This window comes from Vipera berus (genome assembly GCF_964194415.1).
Source record: "Vipera berus genome assembly, chromosome: 15".
In the NCBI taxonomy this organism is placed as follows: Eukaryota; Metazoa; Chordata; class Lepidosauria; order Squamata; family Viperidae; genus Vipera; species Vipera berus.
Window position 1 is genome coordinate 12,231,071 of NC_138218.1, and position 16,722 is coordinate 12,247,792.

The window sequence follows — 16,722 nt, forward strand, 5'->3', positions numbered from 1 at the left end:
GGGAGCCTGTCCAGCTGCTGACACATCAGCCAGGCCAGGAAGGCCAACAGGATCTGACCCTTTGAGAGGGTCAGCGAGAGCAAAGTGGCATCCTTGCATTTTTAGTGGTGCAAGAAGAGATTTGGTGGAACCTTAAAACCTCCCTCGGGCCCGAAAGACCCCAGCCCTGATGCCACCTCCCCCCTCCCCACGGCAAGGCAGCAGCAGTGACACCGGTCTGTGTTACATTTTATTTTATTGTTGCTGTTATTAATATTTCCAGGCCAGGACAAAGGCTGCTACTTGAGGAGAGAGGCGGGAGGGGTGCTGGGCTGGAAGGGAAAGGAGGCCACATGGAGAGTTCCAGCCCTGTGGGAAGGCAGAAGCCAGAAGCCGGGCGAGTAGCTGCAGAGGGAAAAGGAAGGGAAAGTTATTTCAAGATACTTTCTGCTTTTTTAAAAAAAATACAGTGTCTTTATTACTTTTCAAAAGAAACATTAAAATGGCAACTAATGTAAAGAGAAAAGAAGAAGAAAAATAAAAGAAGTGACAAAAAAAATTACATTCCCGGACACTTTCCGCCAAGCGAAAGCCAGCAGAGAAGCCACTCACCTAGGCAGTTTCTCCCATGCACAGGTCTGCTCGGAAGGAAGACAGGAAAAGGGATCAGCCGCTGTGGCCCCCCCCAAGCAACCCCCCCCACCTGCCAGCCCGGCCCCGGCCAAGCCTGCCCGCCGGGCGCTCTCACCAGTCCGGGGCAGGAGGAGGAGATCTTCCTGGGCAAGGCCCTGCCCCAAGGCCGCCTGGGTGAACTTCGCCAGCAGTTCCGGGCGCAGCTGCTTCTGCCTCCCTGGCACCAGAAAGCAGAGCGGGTGAGGGTCCCTGGCAGTGCCCGCCTGGGAGAGGGCTGGGGAAGCGCTGGCTGCACCTACCGTACAGGGTGACCATGGTGAAGGTGTCGCCCCCCTTGGTGATGGTGTCCCCCAGCAGCGCAAACTCGTCGTAGTTGGTCTCCAGCACCCGGATGTTGTGGGAACTTCCTGACCCTGAAAGAGGAGCAGGTGAGGGGAAAAGGGCCCCTAGCCAGGGCCCACGGGGGGGGGGGGGAACGGTTGGGGACCCCTCCCTTAGGCCCAACCCGCTTGGCAGCCACGTTGCCCTCCTTGCGACGGGCAGGGAATTGTCTCCATAGGGGGAATCCGTATCCCCGGGGCTTCCAGACTTCCCAGGAGTCCCATTATGGGGCTGGGGCTGATGGGAATGGGTGCCCCATGCATAGGAGAAGGGGAGGGCGGGGGGGCAGGGACAAGGAAGAGGGGCAAAGCAAGCAGCTGGGGAGGGGGGGATGGGCTGGGGGCACCGCTGCCATCAGCATCTGCCTGGTGGGCAAGAAGGCTGCTCCGGGGGCTCCCTTGCTGCCTTTCTGCTCCTCCAGCCTTTTCCCCCTCCTGGGGGCTCTGGGCAGGACAGGAAGGAGGGGGCTAATCCCTCTGGCCAGAAAATGGTGGAAGTTGGACCGGGGCCTGCAAACCCGTTTCCTCCTCCTGGCAGTCCAGACTGTTCGACCAGCCCCTTTTGCACCGAGCTGAGCAGGAACAGTGGGAAAGAGGGAGGGGTCTTCGGATGGGTGGGAGAGGGGCTTCCACATACAAGGGCTGGTGTAGGTGAAGCGGCCGGGCTCATCTGTCCGGAAGAAACGGGTCCTCTTGGTCTCGCACTGGTCAAGCCTGGCAGGAGGAGACGCAGCGGTCAGGCAAGGAGGCGGCCACAGCCGGCTTGGCTCAGGGGCGAAGCGCCAACTCATCCGGGCAGCCCCTGGCCCTGAGTCCCCCCCTCCAGGAGAGCAGGGACCCCCCCCCCAGTGAGGCCTTCCAGCGCAGCCTCCTTACTTGGGGTAGGTGGAGGCGATGTCCAGGTTCCCGTCTTCCGTGGCGGTGACGACCGTGGTGCACATCTTGATCACCTGCCTTTTCTCTCTGAACCAGCGGGAGTTGGAGGCCAGGCCGATGCTGTACCAGGTGCCTGTGAACTGAGGGGGGGAGGGTCACCCCTTGAGCCCCCCCCCAGCACCCTCTCCAGGGCTCAGACAACCCCAGCCAGGAGGGCATTTGGGAGAAGAGAGCACATGAGGAAGTTTGACTGGGGCCAGTTGGTGCTCTTGGCCACTCCAGACCCCAAAGTTTATTTCTCCCGATGGACAGAAGGCAGCTGGCTTCCTTCCAGCAGAGCTTTTAATCTCTCTCTCTCTCTCTCTCTCTCTCTCTCTCTCTCTCTCTCTCTCTCTCTCTCTCTGTGTGTGTGTGTGCGCGTGTGTCCCCGTGCCCGCAAGCACTTCAATTACAGCCTCCAATTCCCTTCCTCCCCTGCACCCCTAGGACAAACCTTCTGCAGCTCAACACTTTGCAAAGAGTTTGGCAAGTGACAGGGGCCTTTCGTCCATATTCTGTGCACGCACCCACACACAAACACCCACACACAGAGAGAGACAAACACACACTGCCAAAGTACTTCCCACCCACCAGCTCAGCTGAGGAGCCCACTCAGACTTCTGCGCCAGGAACCAAGGGCGCCACGTTGGCACTCCCGTTACCTGCTCTTGCTGGAAGTCAGCCTGCACGGGCATCTCGGCCCCCACCTGGAGCAGGCAAAGCAGGGCCAAAAGGGCAGCTGGCTGGGCCCACATGCTGAAGTCCGTTCCGTGGCTCTGCCTGGTGTGGCGTCTCTGCAAAGGCTTCCCCAGGAACGGTCAGCCAGATACCAGGGCAGCCGGCTATATATATTGGCCAGCCAAGGGGCAACCCTGTGCTGGAGGCCGGCCCCTGCTTCCCCCAGCCCCCTCCCGGCAGAATGATGCAAGCCGAAGGCATGGAAACAGAACGGGCAGCTGGGCCCTCTGCGCTGCTCCGTGGGGCCCAGCTGTGCGAGCGTTCGCCCGCAGGACCATCGGGGCGACCCCTGCTGGAAGGCGGAGGAGCTGCCTCCACCCCCACCGCCATCATCCTCCAGGCTGTGTGCAGAGGGACACCCCCTCCCTCTCTGACTCTGGCCCTGCTGTGCCTCCTTCAACGGGACACAGGGGAGCATGGAAGGCGGCCACGGGAGGAGTGCCTGCCCACAGCAGCCAGGCCTTGGCTGCCCCTCACCCCGATGCCAAGCCCGCCTGGGGGGGCATTTTGCTGGCAGAGACTCTCTGGTGTGTTCATTGTGGTTGGCAAGCAGAACGGGAATGGCAGCAGTGGATCAACTGGAAGGTCCAGCCCCATTGTCCATTCTGCAATGCCAAGGAAGCCTAAAACCCCTGCGGGAGGGGGGCTGCTGCATGGGCAGTTGGGGGGGAAATGGTCTGGAGTCCCTGGAGGAGAGGCCGGATGGCTGTTTAGCAAACAAACATTGTCAGCCCTCACTCGGCTTCCTAACTGAGTCTGAAAGAGGGCAAAACAGATTCCGGCAGCCGAGTCGGACCCATTCTCAGGCACAGCTGGATGGGGGGGCAGGATGGGGGAGGGGAGGACAGGGAGCTGCAGATCTGGGTGGGGGGGCGTGCTTGGGAAGGGAGACAGGGAATAGCCACCCTATTAGGGAGCTGGCCGAGGCTGGAGGAGCATCTGGGTCCAGCAGCAGTTACTCCTGCCTCAGCGCAGCTCAGCCTGGCCAAAGGAAGGCCAGCTGCTTCTCCTCCTTCCCAGCCAGCAAGAGAACCACTGCCTTCGGACGCAGCTGGAGGCGGCCGCCCCCTTTGGAGCCAGAGGGACACGGCTGGGGGTGCTGGATGAACAGCCCGTGCAGAGGCTTCCTGCAGCTGGAACAGCAAAACAAGCCAGCCGCCAAGAGAAGAGACTGGACGGGGGGGGGGGGGCAGCCAGCGCTTTCCAGAACTGCCTTCTCAGCAAAAGCCGAGAACAGTCTAGCCGTGAAGGCTGGGCAGCTGAGTGGGGGTGGGGGGGGCTCTTTGGCCCTGGGGGTGGGGGGCAGGAACTCTGCGAGAAAACAATGCCCAGGTGCACACAGCCTGGTGGTCCCTGGGAGGGGGGGAGAAAGCTTGGGGGGGCATGAGACACGAGAGCAGCTGAGCCCAGAGTTTCTTCCTCCTGCTCCCCACCCCCCACCCTGCCCTCTTAAGGGCCCCTCCCGCCAGAGGGCTTCTTAGGGGAGGGGGGGAAAGCTCATTATAGGCCCTGTTCTACCTTCCAGCAAGCAGCTCAAGCTTTTTAGCTAATATCCCTTTTTTGCAAATATCAGTAATGTCAAATTGGGTCTTCTTGTTTTATTTTCATGGGAACAGAGAGAAGGAAAGGGCTGGTAATTTCTGTTTCTTGAGTGTCCACACTTGACACAGGTGGAGCGTCGGGCCGCTGATGACTCCTGCTATCCCGTGTATTTCGTTTCTGGAAAGCAGAAAGGGAAAATACAGGGGGGTGGGAGGATCTGCCCCTGAAAGGCCACTGCTTGCCCTCCTGCAGCCCCCCAGCAAGCCTTTGTACTCGTTGCCTATCAGCCAGCGGGGGAAGCAAAGCCTCTGGCCGTGTGTTCAGGTCCTGGGCCTGGAGACTCCGCCGAGGAGGCACTGAAGCTGGCAACTCACCGTCAAGGATGTGGAATTGGTCAGCCGTGCTACAAAATCCTGCATGGAGGAGAAAGTCAGACTGGCGATTCTAGCGGATTCAACTCATCTGCTCACAAGCATCAGCGGCACCGGCTTACCCCGGACCGGGCACTGCTTGGGTGGAATGGCTTTCGAAGGGCCGCGACAGGCCCTTCGCTTGGCCCAGCTGGACGTTTAGGAATAAGGGGAAGCACTCTGTTGCCGCCCAGGAGCTGCCTGGGTCTTGCACGGCCCAGGGAGCGCCAACCTTCCCTCACAAGTGCAAAGAGCTGCCCGCACCATAGACGGGGTAATAAAAGATGTAGTCATCGCTGATGCCAATGGCAGTCATGGCAGCTTCGAACTTCTTCAGGGCATCATTTGCCACCTCTGCCGTTCGTCCTTCCGGAGGTTTTGCAAAAGAAAGAAGCATCAGAGGGGGCCCCCCACAAGTCTCCCTCCCTCCCCTTCCCTCAAGCAGCTGAAGAGCTTTTGCAGGCCAACTTCCCTACGGAACAGGCTGGCTCCAGCACGCATTGCTCCTTCAGAGACAGCCCAGGCCCCCTCCTCAGGATTTGCCCACCCTGAAAGGGAGGAGGCTGCACGGAGGGCACTGTCACCCCCTCCCCCAAAGGTTCGCCTTCCCTGGATCTCCTCCCAGTCCCGGGTCAGCACAGCCCACCGGCGTAAGTCTGCAACTTTCATTCACACCGTAAAGCTTGGCTGAGATCTTGCGGTTCTTCTGGAAGTACAAGATGGCGTAGCTGCTGTAGTCTGTGTCTCCCACCACCACGTCCACTGGGACAGCGCGGCCTGGAGGGGGGACCACAGGGAGATCAAGGCGCAGCTTGTCCTGCGAGGGCCACAGGAGAGCCATGAGCCTTCTCCTTTCCTGCCTCTCACCTTTCAAGAGGTACCGCCCTGGGGTCTTGCCAGCAAAATAGCTCTGCTTGATGTTCCAGCAAATCCCCTCCCTGCAGAGACGAAGGTGGCATCAGCCCACCGAGGCAGGACAGACAGACGAAGAGACTCTATCTGTCCAAAATGACCAAAGTTGGGACAGTTGCGGAACAGACTCCTGCAAGACCGGGTTGGTTCCCCCCCACCCAAATTGCCTGTTAGGCTGAGCACACACACCTCCCCCGCGCCCCGCCCTGAGAGCGGGTCCCCGAAACACTCACAGAGGCCGGAAGGTGCTAAAGAGCAGCGAGCCGCTGTCAGCCACCGACACAACCACGTTGGTGGCTTCCACCCGGTAGCCATTTTCACGCAGGTAAAGACAATCAGAGGCCACCCCCACCAGGAACCACTTCCCTGCAAACTAGGAAATGAAGGAGATGCCCATCTTGTCACACACACACACACACACACACACACACACCACATTGGCCCCCAGTGGATTAGAGGTTGCGTGGCTGGGTTTCCTTGCATTATTTCTGCAACTTTCTCCCCTCCAGCCCCAAACCACACTTAAAAGGTGGCACAGTTGCAAAAGCTAAGCCTAAGATCTGGTTCAGCAAATTGTATTTTTAAAATGCCACAGGCATCAGCTATTTTAAAATAAATACTTTATTCTTTTATTTACCGAAACAAGATAGTATATTGACTCCTGTGGAGTGAACAGTGATAGAAAAAACTTGAAACTGAGTAAACAAAATGGGCATGCTCTGATTTAAGATTTTATTACAACAAAAGCAAGGAGGAAGAGAAGGTGCGTACTGCGTGAGTTCCTCTTATCAAGGGAGCTGCCTCCTTCGCACTGTGGCTTTCTTTGTCCAGAGTTTGGCAGGGAGAGTGGAGCTGAGCAAACAGGAGCGATAAGGAACGGCCTAACAAGCACTGCTCTATGAGGGGATCAGGATTAAGGGCTTGCAGCCTAGGATATCTGCTAGATCCCTGGAAAGGGGGGGGTAGGAGAAGAGGCCCTTCCGAAACGCAGCAATACAAATAAGGCTGGTTGGCAGCACTAAGAGAGGCCCCTTTAGCCCAGCGCAGGACAGACTCTGAGGGCCCCTTGCCCTCTCAGAGCACCCACCGAATGAGACCCCCACTTCCCCCCTCACCTGGGCGGGATCAAACCGTTCCTGGGCGCTGATGTTGTCGATGGGGCTATTGGGGGGTTTGGGCCTCCGAGCCCAGGAGGGCGAAGCCAGCAAAAGCCCAGCCAGGAGAAGAACAGCAATCGGCGCCATGGCGGGACGGCAATGACCGGCAGGGCTCGGGGTGCCCTTGGGCACAGGAGGGTGGGCGGGCGGGCTCCCAGTTAGCCATTAATCCGGCTTCCCGGAAAAGGCCACTGGGGAGATCCAGAATGGAGGCACATCATCCGTCTTTCCGTAGTTCCCGCACATGCTTGATACACCCCCTCTAGGGAGGCCCCCTGTTGCCTCAGCACCATCAGTCTTGCTGAGCAAACAGTTCAGATTTATGCCAGTTGCAGTGTCCTGGGTTGACGTGATCCCTTCTGCAACCTTCTGAAAAGCAAATGGGGAAGCCAGATCCAATTAATAACAGTGTGACTCAACCACCGCAGTGATTCACCTAACAACTGTGGCAAGAAAGGTCATAAAATGGGGCAAAATTCATTTAACAAATGTCTCAGCAAAAGGAATTGTGGTCCTAAGTTGAGGACTACCTGTAAACCTTTTTTAATGGATTTCAAAATTATTGTTCCAAATCTTTATTATTAGAAGCCTTGTAAGTATAGGGTTGAGAAGGGTTTTTTTTTTCTTTTTCCTTTTTTTTGTTTTTAATATATGTTTAATACTATTAAGGTTTGTTTCATTCTATATAAGCTAGAGAGTGTCCTTTTCTTATTCTAGTTTTTTTATATATATATATTTAATATTGTTAAGGTTTGTTTTATCCTATATAAGCTAGAGAGTGATGGATTTTAGAATTTATAGTTGTTAGTATATGGCTGCTTAGGTTTGCTTTTTTTTATATATATATACCTTGTATTCAGCTCTGGGAAGTAGGGGGGGGAGGGGGGGAGGTAGGGGGGGGAGGAGGGAGGGGGGAGGAGGGGAGGTAGGGGGGGAGGAGGGAGGGGGAAGGGGGGTTTTTCAAGGGAAAATTGTATTTTAAAACTTTTCAATTAAAAAAAAAAAATACAAAAAAACTAAAAAAAACAATATATAAAAAGTAGAAAAAAAAAATAATAAAAACTAAATAATAAAAAAGAAAATAAAAAAAAAAGAAAAAAACAAAATAAAAAAAAAAATAAAAAAAAAAGAAGCCTTGTTATTAATATTAATAGAGCAACGGGAGGCCCAGGGGCTGCAGAACAGGCACGGAAGAAGGAATCCTGCTTCAAAACCAGTTAAAAACACCTACGAAGATTTTAGTGCAGAAAACATTGCCCTCCTGTGGTCAAGACAGGAATAGCAGCCACACAAGGAAATAAAACCTTTTCAATGGGATTTTAAGCTTATTATTCTGTACCTTTACTATTTAGAAGCCTTGTTATGAATATTAATAGGGCAATGGAGACCCATGGGCTGCAGAACAGGCAGAGAAGAAGCCTTAAGTCGAGTTAAAAAGCCCTATGATGATGGCTTGAGTAGATGCGGAATAATAATCTTAAAATGCCATTAAAAGGTTTTATTTCTTTTTGTGGCTGCAATACACGCTCTGACCACAGGATGGCAGAGTTTTCAGTCCCTTATTGAGGCCATCAAAAAGACTGCAGTGCTAACGCTAAGGGACGGGAATAGGGGAATAGCAGACACACACGCCTTTTTAGAGCGTTTTAGCAGTTATTCATTATCTGCTTTAATAGTTTTCTTATCAAAATTAATATTGGTCCAAGAGGCGCTGGGGCTGCAGAAGAGCCACCGAAGGAAACTTATTGAAATGGCTTAAAGCGAGCCAAAGAAGCTTATTCCCAGCTGTCTAGCATATAGTAAAGGACAGAAAGCAGAAGTTTCCCCCCTTGATGAAAAGAAAAGACCACAACAGATCAAAATACTCTTTTACAAACACTGTTTTATTGTTTACAAAAAAACTGGGGAGTACAATATGATGACAACGCCTCGCCCCTGATTCGACGAAGCCCCGAAGTGCCGCATAGCAACAAAACCACCGAAACTCTTTGCGCCTTTTGAGGCGATGAGCCGCATATCGCCTTCACCTCATGGCCGCGGGCTTCCCCCTCTCCAGCCGTCTCTCAGAGACCTTCTCGGCATGGCCGACTTCCTCTCAGACATGCGCAATAGTCCTCCACTGCCCTTACGGTGCGACCTCCCTGGCATGGCTAACTTCCTGTCCGTCGCCATCGCCGTCCTTCCACTTCTATTGGGAACGACCTTCCCGGCATGGCCGACTTCCTGTCAGACATGCGCAGTACTCCTCCCCTGCCCTACCCCCACCGACCTCCCCAGTATGGCCAACTTCCTGTCCGTTTCCGTGGCCGTCCTTCCACTTCTATTCAGAACGACCTTCCCGGCATGGCCGACTTCCGGTCAGACATGCGCAGTAGTCCTCCACTGCCCTCCCCAGCGTGGCTAACTTCCTGTCCGTCTCCGTGGCCGTCCTTCCACTTCTATTCAGAACGACCTTCCCGGCATGGCCGACTTCCGGTCAGACATGCGCAGTAGTCCTCCACTTCCCTACCCACCGACCTCCCCAGCGTGGCTAACTTCCTGTCCGTTTCCGTGGCCGTCCTCCCACTTCTATTCAGAACGACCTTCCCGGCATGGCCGACTTCCGGTCAGACATGCGCAGTAGTCCTCCACTGCCCTCCCCACCGACCTCCCCAGCGTGGCTAACTTCCTGTCCGTCTCCGTGGCCGTCCTTCCACTTATATTCAGAACGACCTTCCCGGCATGGCCGACTTCCGGTCAGACATGCGCAGTAGTCCTCCACTGCCCTACCCACCGACCTCCCCAGCGTGGCTAACTTCCTGTCTGTCTCCGTGACCGTCCTTCCACTTCTGTTCAGAACGACCTTCCCGGCATGGCCGACTTCCTGTGCCTAAGGGGGCGGCTGGATGCCGGTGGTTTCGACGGTACGAGAGACCGGGAGGCCGAGTCTCTTTGTACCCTCTCCATCTCAGAGGGAGAAAAACAAGACGCCAAATGGGGAACATAGAGATAAAGTTCATGTATTTGCAACATAAAATTCAGGGATTCCTTTTCAGGCTTAGTTGCGGCGTCTGCATTTCTAAAATGGCACTCGGGCGCTGTTTTACAGCCGGAGGGGGCAAGACGAGTTCAGGGGACAGAAGGGTCGGGATTTTGAGCTTATTCTTCTGCATCTTTATTGTTAGATGCCTTGATGTTAATCATGATAGAGCAACGGGAGGCCCAAGGGCTGCAGAACAGGCACTGAAGAAGGAAACCTGCTTCAAAAGCCTTAAACCGAGCTAAAAAGGACTATGATGGCCTCAGTGCTAATGCTATGGGACAGAAAGCGGTGCCCTCCAGTGGACAAGGCAGAGAATAGCAGCCACACAAGGAAATAAACCTTACCCCAAAGAGGGCAAAAAAGTCAGGCTTTCCAAACAGCACAAAGTCATCAGAATGTTGCTCTTGCACTCTGTCAGCCAAAGAGGCCCCCAAAACCAGACTTTCCCTAGAAAGAAAGGATTTATTTATTTTATTTTATTTTAATCCCATTTATATCCCGCCCTTTTCCGAAGACTCAGGGCGGCTTACAATTTAAGCACAAACCTTAAATTTACTTTTTTGCCCTCTTTTGGGTAAGGAAAGACTAGGGCCTGAGGCTTGACAAATTTTGGGGTTAGAATAGAGTTAGGTCAACGTAAGGCTGCATTCTGATGATTTTGCCCCCCAAATAACCAACATAGTTCTCAAATTGGGAAAGCATGACTTTTTTGCCCTTTTTGGGGCAAGGTTTATTTCCTTGTGTGGCTGCTATTCCGGCCTTGAAACACAGAAGGGCACTTTTGCTAAGGGATGGAAAACTGTGCCATCCTGTGGTCACATCTGGTATTGCAGCCACAAAAAGAAATAAAGCTTTTAATAACATTTTAACATTATTATTCTGTATATTTTGAAGCTATCATAGGCTTTTTAAACTCGGTTTAAGGCTTTTGAAGCAGGTTTCCTACATCTGTGCCTATTCTGCAGGACCTGGGCCTCCCGTTGCCCTTCTAGAGTTATTAATAAGTGTTTTAACAACAAAGATAATAATAATAACAATAGCAAACTTAAAACCATTAAAATGGTTTTTCTTTTGTGTCTGCAATACCTGCTCTGACCACAGGATGGCACAGTATAGATTTCCTGTCTTTTAGAAATAGTATTGAGGCCATCACAAAGGGTAATGCTATGGCGCAGTAAAGAGTGCCCTCCAGTGGTCAATGTATGAATTGCACCCACACAAGGAAATAAACCATTTTAATACAACACTTTAAACCATTTAACACTTTTCTAACCCTAAAAGTCAGGCGGTAGTCTCTCCTTACCCAAAAGAAGGCAAAAAAGTCAGGCTTTCCCTAGACATGAAAGACTATGTTAGTTATTTTGGGGGCAAAGTAATCAGAATGCAGCCTTACATCAACCTAACTCTTTTCTAACCCCAAAGTGAGTAAAAGGTCAGGCTGTAGTCTTTCCTTACCCAAAAGAGGGCAAAAAAGTCATGCTTTCCCAAGGTAGAACAGCCTATTTTGCTCACTTTGGAGACAAAGTCATCAGAATGCAGCATTATGTCGTCCTGACATTCTGCCAGCCAAAAAGGCCCCAAAGGCCAGGCTTTGCCCTCCAGTGGGCAAGGTAGGAATAGCAGTCACAAAAGGAAATACACCATTCCAATGCAATCTGAAAGTTTGGGGATGTGATTAATATACAGCATTACATCATACTTGGCACAATGCCAAGGAAAAAGCCCTAGAAATAAAAGATGATGTCGCCTACTATAGAGGCGATGTCATTGGAATGCAGCATTACATCATCCTTGGCACAATGCCAAGGAAAAAGCCCTAGAAATAAAAGATGATGTCGCCCACTATAGAGGCGATGTCATTGGAATGTAGCATTACATCGTCCTTGCCACAATGCCAAGGAAAAAGCCCTAGAAATAAAAGATGATGTTGCCTACTATAGAGGCGATGTAATTGGAATGCAGCATTACATCGTCCTTGGCACAATGCCAAGGAAAAAACCCTAGAAATAAAAGGTGATGTCGCCCCCTTTAAAGGCGATGTCATTGAAATGCAGCATTACATCGTCCTTGGCACAATGCTGTATATGTGATTAATATACAGCAGCTTAATGCTTGCCTTGGCTTAATGCTGCCTTGGCTTAATGCTTGCCTTGGCTTAATGCTGTATATGTGATTAATATACAGCATTAAATCATACTTGGCAGAATGCCAAGGCAAAAGCCTTAAAAATAAAAGATGATGTTGCCTACTATAAAGGCGATGTCATTGGAATACAACAATACATCATACTTGGCACAATGCCAAGGCAAAAGCCTTAGAAATAAAAGATGATGTCGCCTACTGTAGAGGCGATGTCATTTGAATGCAGCATTACATCGTCCTTGGCACAGTGCCAAGGCAAAAGCCTTAGAAATAAAAGATGATGTCGCCAACTATAGAGGCGACGTCATTGGAATGTAGCATTACATCGTCCTTGGCACAATGCCAAGGCAAAAACCCTAGAAATAAAAGGTGATGTCGCCCCCTTTAAAGGCGATGTCATTTGAATGCAGCATTACATCATCCTTGGCACAATGCCAAGGTAAAAACCCTAGAAATAAAAGATCATGTCGCCCACAATAGAGGCGATGTCATTGGAATGTAGCATTACATCGTCGTTGGCACAATGCCAAGGCAAAAACCCTAGAAATAAAAGGTGATGTCGCCCCCTTTAAAGGCTATGTCATTTGAATGCAGCATTGCATCATCCTTGGCACAATGCCAAGGCAAAAGCCTTAGAAATAAAAGATGATGTCGCCTACTATAAAGGCGATGTCATTGGAATATAGCATTACATCGTCCTTGGCACAATGCCAAGGCAAAAGCCTTAGAAATAAAAGATGATGTCGCCCCCTTTAAAGGCTATGTCATTTGAATGCAGCATTACATCGTCCTTGGCACAGTGCCAAGGCAAAAGCCTTAGAAATAAAAGATGACGTCGCCTACTATAGAGGCGATGTCACTGGAATACAGCATTACATCATACCTGGAAAAATGCCAAGGCAAAAGCCTTAGAAATAAAAGATGATGTCGCCTACTATAGAGGCGATGTCATTGGAATGTAGCATTACATCGTCCTTGGCACAATGCCAAGGCAAAAACCCTAGAAATAAAAGATGATGTCGCCTACTATAGAGGCGATGTCATTGGAATGCAGCATTACATCATACCTGGCACAATGCCAAGGCAAAAACCCTAGAAATAAAAGATGATGTCGCCTACTATAAAGGCGATGTCATTTGAATGCAGCATTACATCGTCCTTGGCACAGTACAAAGGCAAAACCACTAGAAATAAAAGATGATGTCGCCTACTATAGAGGCGATGTCATTGGAATATAGCATTACATCGTCCTTGGCACAATGCCAAGGCAAAAGCCCTAGAAATAAAAGATGATGTCGCCTACTATAAAGGCGATGTCATTGGAATACAGCATTACATCATACTTGGCACAATGCCAAGGCAAAAGCCTTAGAAATAAAAGATGATGTCGCCCACTATAGAGGCGATGTCATTTGAATGCAGCATTACATCGTCCTTGGCACAGTGCCAAGGCAAAACCACTAGAAATAAAAGATGAAGTCGCTTACTATAGAGGCGATGTCATTGGAATATAGCATTACATCGTCCTTGGCACAATGCCAAGGCAAAAGCCCTAGAAATAAAAGATGATGTCGCCTACTATATAGGCGATGTCATTGGAATACAGCATTACATCATACTTGGCACAATGCCAAGGCAAAAGGCTTAGAAATAAAAGATGATGTCGCCTACTATAGAGGCGATATCACTGGAATACAGCATTACATCATACCTGGAAAAATGCCAAGGCAAAAGCCTTAGAAATAAAAGATGATGTCGCCTACTATAGAGGCGAAGTCATTGGAATGCAGCATTACATCGTCCTTGGCAAAATGCCAAGGCAAAAACCCTAGAAATAAAAGATGATGTCGCCCCCTTTAAAGGGGATGTGATTAATATACAGCATTACATCATACTTGGCACAATGCCAAGGCAAAAGCCTTAGAAATAAAAGATGATGTCGCCTGCTATAAAGGCGATGTCATTGGAATGCAGCATTACATCATCCTTGGCACAATGCCAAGGCAAAAGCCTTAGAAATAAAAGATGATGTCGCCTACTATAGAGGCGATGTCATTGGAATGCAGGATTACATCGTCCTTGGCACAATGCCAAGGCAAAAGCCCTAGAAATAAAAGATGATGTCGCCCCCTTTAAAGGGGATGTCATTTGAATGCAGCATTACATCGTCCTTGGCACAGTACAAAGGCAAAAGCCCTAGAAATAAAAGATGATGTCGCCTACTATAGAGGCGATGTCACTGGAATACAGCATTACATCATACCTGGAAAAATGCCAAGGCAAAAGCCTTAGAAATAAAAGATGATGTCGCCTACTATAGAGGCGATGTCATTGGAATGTAGCATTACATCGTCCTTGGCACAATGCCAAGGCAAAAACCCTAGAAATAAAAGATGATGTCGCCTACTATAGAGGCGATGTCATTGGAATGCAGCATTACATCATACCTGGCACAATGCCAAGGCAAAAACCCTAGAAATAAAAGATGATGTCGCCTACTATAAAGGCGATGTCATTTGAATGCAGCATTACATCGTCCTTGGCACAGTACAAAGGCAAAAGCCCTAGAAATAAAAGATGATGTCGCCTACTATAAAGGCGATGTCATTGGAAAACAGCATTACATCATACTTGGCACAATGCCAAGGCAAAAGCCTTAGAAATAAAAGACGATGTCGCCTACTATAAAGGCGATGTCATTGGAATACAGCATTACATCATACTTGGCACAATGCCAAGGCAAAAGCCTTAGAAATAAAAGATGATGTCGCCCACTATAGAGGCGATGTCATTTGAATGCAGCATTACATCGTCCTTGGCACAGTGCCAAGGCAAAACCACTAGAAATAAAAGATGAAGTCGCTTACTATAGAGGCGATGTCATTGGAATATAGCATTACATCGTCCTTGGCACAATGCCAAGGCAAAAGCCCTACAAATAAAAGATGATGTCGCCTACTATATAGGCGATGTCATTGGAATACAGCATTACATCATACTTGGCACAATGCCAAGGCAAAAGGCTTAGAAATAAAAGATGATGTCGCCTACTATAGAGGCGATATCACTGGAATACAGCATTACATCATACCTGGAAAAATGCCAAGGCAAAAGCCTTAGAAATAAAAGATGATGTCGCCTACTATAGAGGCGAAGTCATTGGAATGCAGCATTACATCGTCCTTGGCAAAATGCCAAGGCAAAAACCCTAGAAATAAAAGATGATGTCGCCCCCTTTAAAGGGGATGTGATTAATATACAGCATTACATCATACTTGGCACAATGCCAAGGCAAAAGCCTTAGAAATAAAAGATGATGTCGCCTGCTATAAAGGCGATGTCATTGGAATGCAGCATTACATCATCCTTGGCACAATGCCAAGGCAAAAGCCTTAGAAATAAAAGATGATGTCGCCTACTATAGAGGCGATGTCATTGGAATGCAGGATTACATCGTCCTTGGCACAATGCCAAGGCAAAAGCCCTAGAAATAAAAGATGATGTCGCCCCCTTTAAAGGGGATGTGATTAATATACAGCATTACATCATACTTGGCACAATGCCAAGGCAAAAGCCTTAGAAATAAAAGATGATGTCGCCTACTATAGAGGCGATGTCATTGGAATACAGCATTACATCATACTTGGCACAATGCCAAGGCAAAAGCCTTAGAAATAAAAGATGATGTCGCCTACTATAGAGGCGATGTCACTGGAATACAGCATTACATCATACCTGGAAAAATGCCAAGGCAAAAGCCTTAGAAATAAAAGATGATGTCGCCTACTATAGAGGCGATGTCATTGGAATGTAGCATTACATCATCCTTGGCACAATGCCAAGGCAAAAACCCTAGAAATAAAAGATGATGTCGCCTACTATAGGCGATGTCATTGGAATGCAGCATTACATCGTCCTTGGCAAAATGCCAAGGCAAAAACCCTACAAATAAAAGATGATGTCGCCCCCTTTAAAGGGGATGTGATTAATATACAGCATTACATCATACTTGGCACAATGCCAAGGCAAAAGCCTTAGAAATAAAAGATGATGTCGCCCCCTTTAAAGGGGATGTGATTAATATACAGCATTACATCATACCTGGCACAATGCCAAGGCAAAAGCCTTAGAAATAAAAGATGATGTCGCCTACTATAGAGGCGATGTCATTGGAATACAGCATTACATCATACCTGGAAAAATGCCAAGGCAAAAACCCTAGAAATAAAAGATGATGTCGCCTACTATAGAGGCGATGTCATTGGAATGCAGGATTACATCGTCCTTGGCACAATGCCAAGGCAAAAGGCTTAGAAATAAATGATGATGTCGCCTACTATAGAGGCGATGTCACTGGAATACAGCATTACATCATACCTGGAAAAATGCCAAGGCAAAAGGCTTAGAAATAAAAGATGATGTCGCCTACTATAGAGGCGATGTCATTGGAATGCAGCATTACATCGTCCTTGGCAAAATGCCAAGGCAAAAACCCTAGAAATAAAAGATGATGTCGCCCCCTTTAAAGGGGATGTGATTAATATACAGCATTACATCATACCTGGCACAATGCCAAGGCAAAAGCCCTAGAAATAAAAGATGATGTCGCCTACTATAAAGGCGATGTCATTGGAATACAGCATTACATCATACTTGGCACAATGCCAAGGCAAAAGCCTTAGAAATAAAAGATGATGTCGCCTACTATACAGGCGATGTCACTGGAATACAGCATTACATCATACCTGGAAAAATGCCAAGGCAAAAGCCTTAGAAATAAAAGATGATGTCGCCTACTATAGAGGCGATGTCATGGGAATGTAGCATTACATCGTCCTTGGCACAATGCCAAGGCAAAAACCCTAGAAATAAAAGGTGATGTCGCCCCCTTT

General features: G+C 49.4%; 2 protein-coding genes across 4 annotated transcripts; both read right to left on the bottom strand.

The window, feature by feature from the left end:
- Positions 1 to 171: 171 nt before the first annotated feature.
- LOC308674861 (lipocalin-like) lies at positions 172 to 2,809 on the bottom strand. Of its 3 annotated transcripts, XM_081339681.1 has the most exons (7): positions 2,570 to 2,809; positions 1,869 to 2,008; positions 1,630 to 1,706; positions 912 to 1,025; positions 728 to 829; positions 592 to 617; positions 172 to 384 (listed from the first exon to the last, which is right to left on the bottom strand). In XM_081339681.1, the coding sequence occupies exons 1-6, from the start codon at positions 2,660 to 2,662 to the stop codon at positions 592 to 594; spliced, it is 552 nt and encodes a 183-aa protein (XP_081195807.1). In that variant the 5' UTR covers positions 2,663 to 2,809; the 3' UTR covers positions 172 to 384. The 3 variants fall into 3 exon arrangements, with proteins under 3 accessions (XP_081195807.1, XP_081195806.1, XP_081195808.1); XM_081339680.1 differs by having other exon boundaries at positions 728 to 1,025; XM_081339682.1 differs by lacking the exon at positions 728 to 829 and having other exon boundaries at positions 216 to 384.
- Positions 2,810 to 4,223: 1,414 nt separating this feature from the next.
- Positions 4,224 to 6,753, bottom strand: C8G (complement C8 gamma chain; the record flags this gene model as incomplete). The annotated part of the gene is made up of 7 exons (XM_081339507.1): positions 4,224 to 4,600; positions 4,862 to 4,963; positions 5,273 to 5,374; positions 5,465 to 5,535; positions 5,743 to 5,882; positions 6,281 to 6,457; positions 6,625 to 6,753. The coding sequence occupies 7 exons, from the start codon at positions 6,751 to 6,753 to the stop codon at positions 4,224 to 4,226; spliced, it is 1,098 nt and encodes a 365-aa protein (XP_081195633.1).
- Positions 6,754 to 16,722: the final 9,969 nt, after the last annotated feature.

Coding starts and splice junctions, on each gene's coding strand:
- LOC308674861 (XM_081339680.1), bottom strand. CDS start 2,662: ATGTGGGCCCAGCCAGCTGCCCTTTTGGCCCTGCTTTGCCTGCTCCAG. Junction 1,707..1,868: donor ATCGCCTCCACCTACCCCAA/GTAAGGAGGCTG, acceptor TCCTCCTGCCAG/GCTTGACCAGTGCGAGACCA. Junction 1,026..1,629: donor CTTCACCTACACCAGCCCTT/GTATGTGGAAGC, acceptor CTCCTCTTTCAG/GGTCAGGAAGTTCCCACAAC.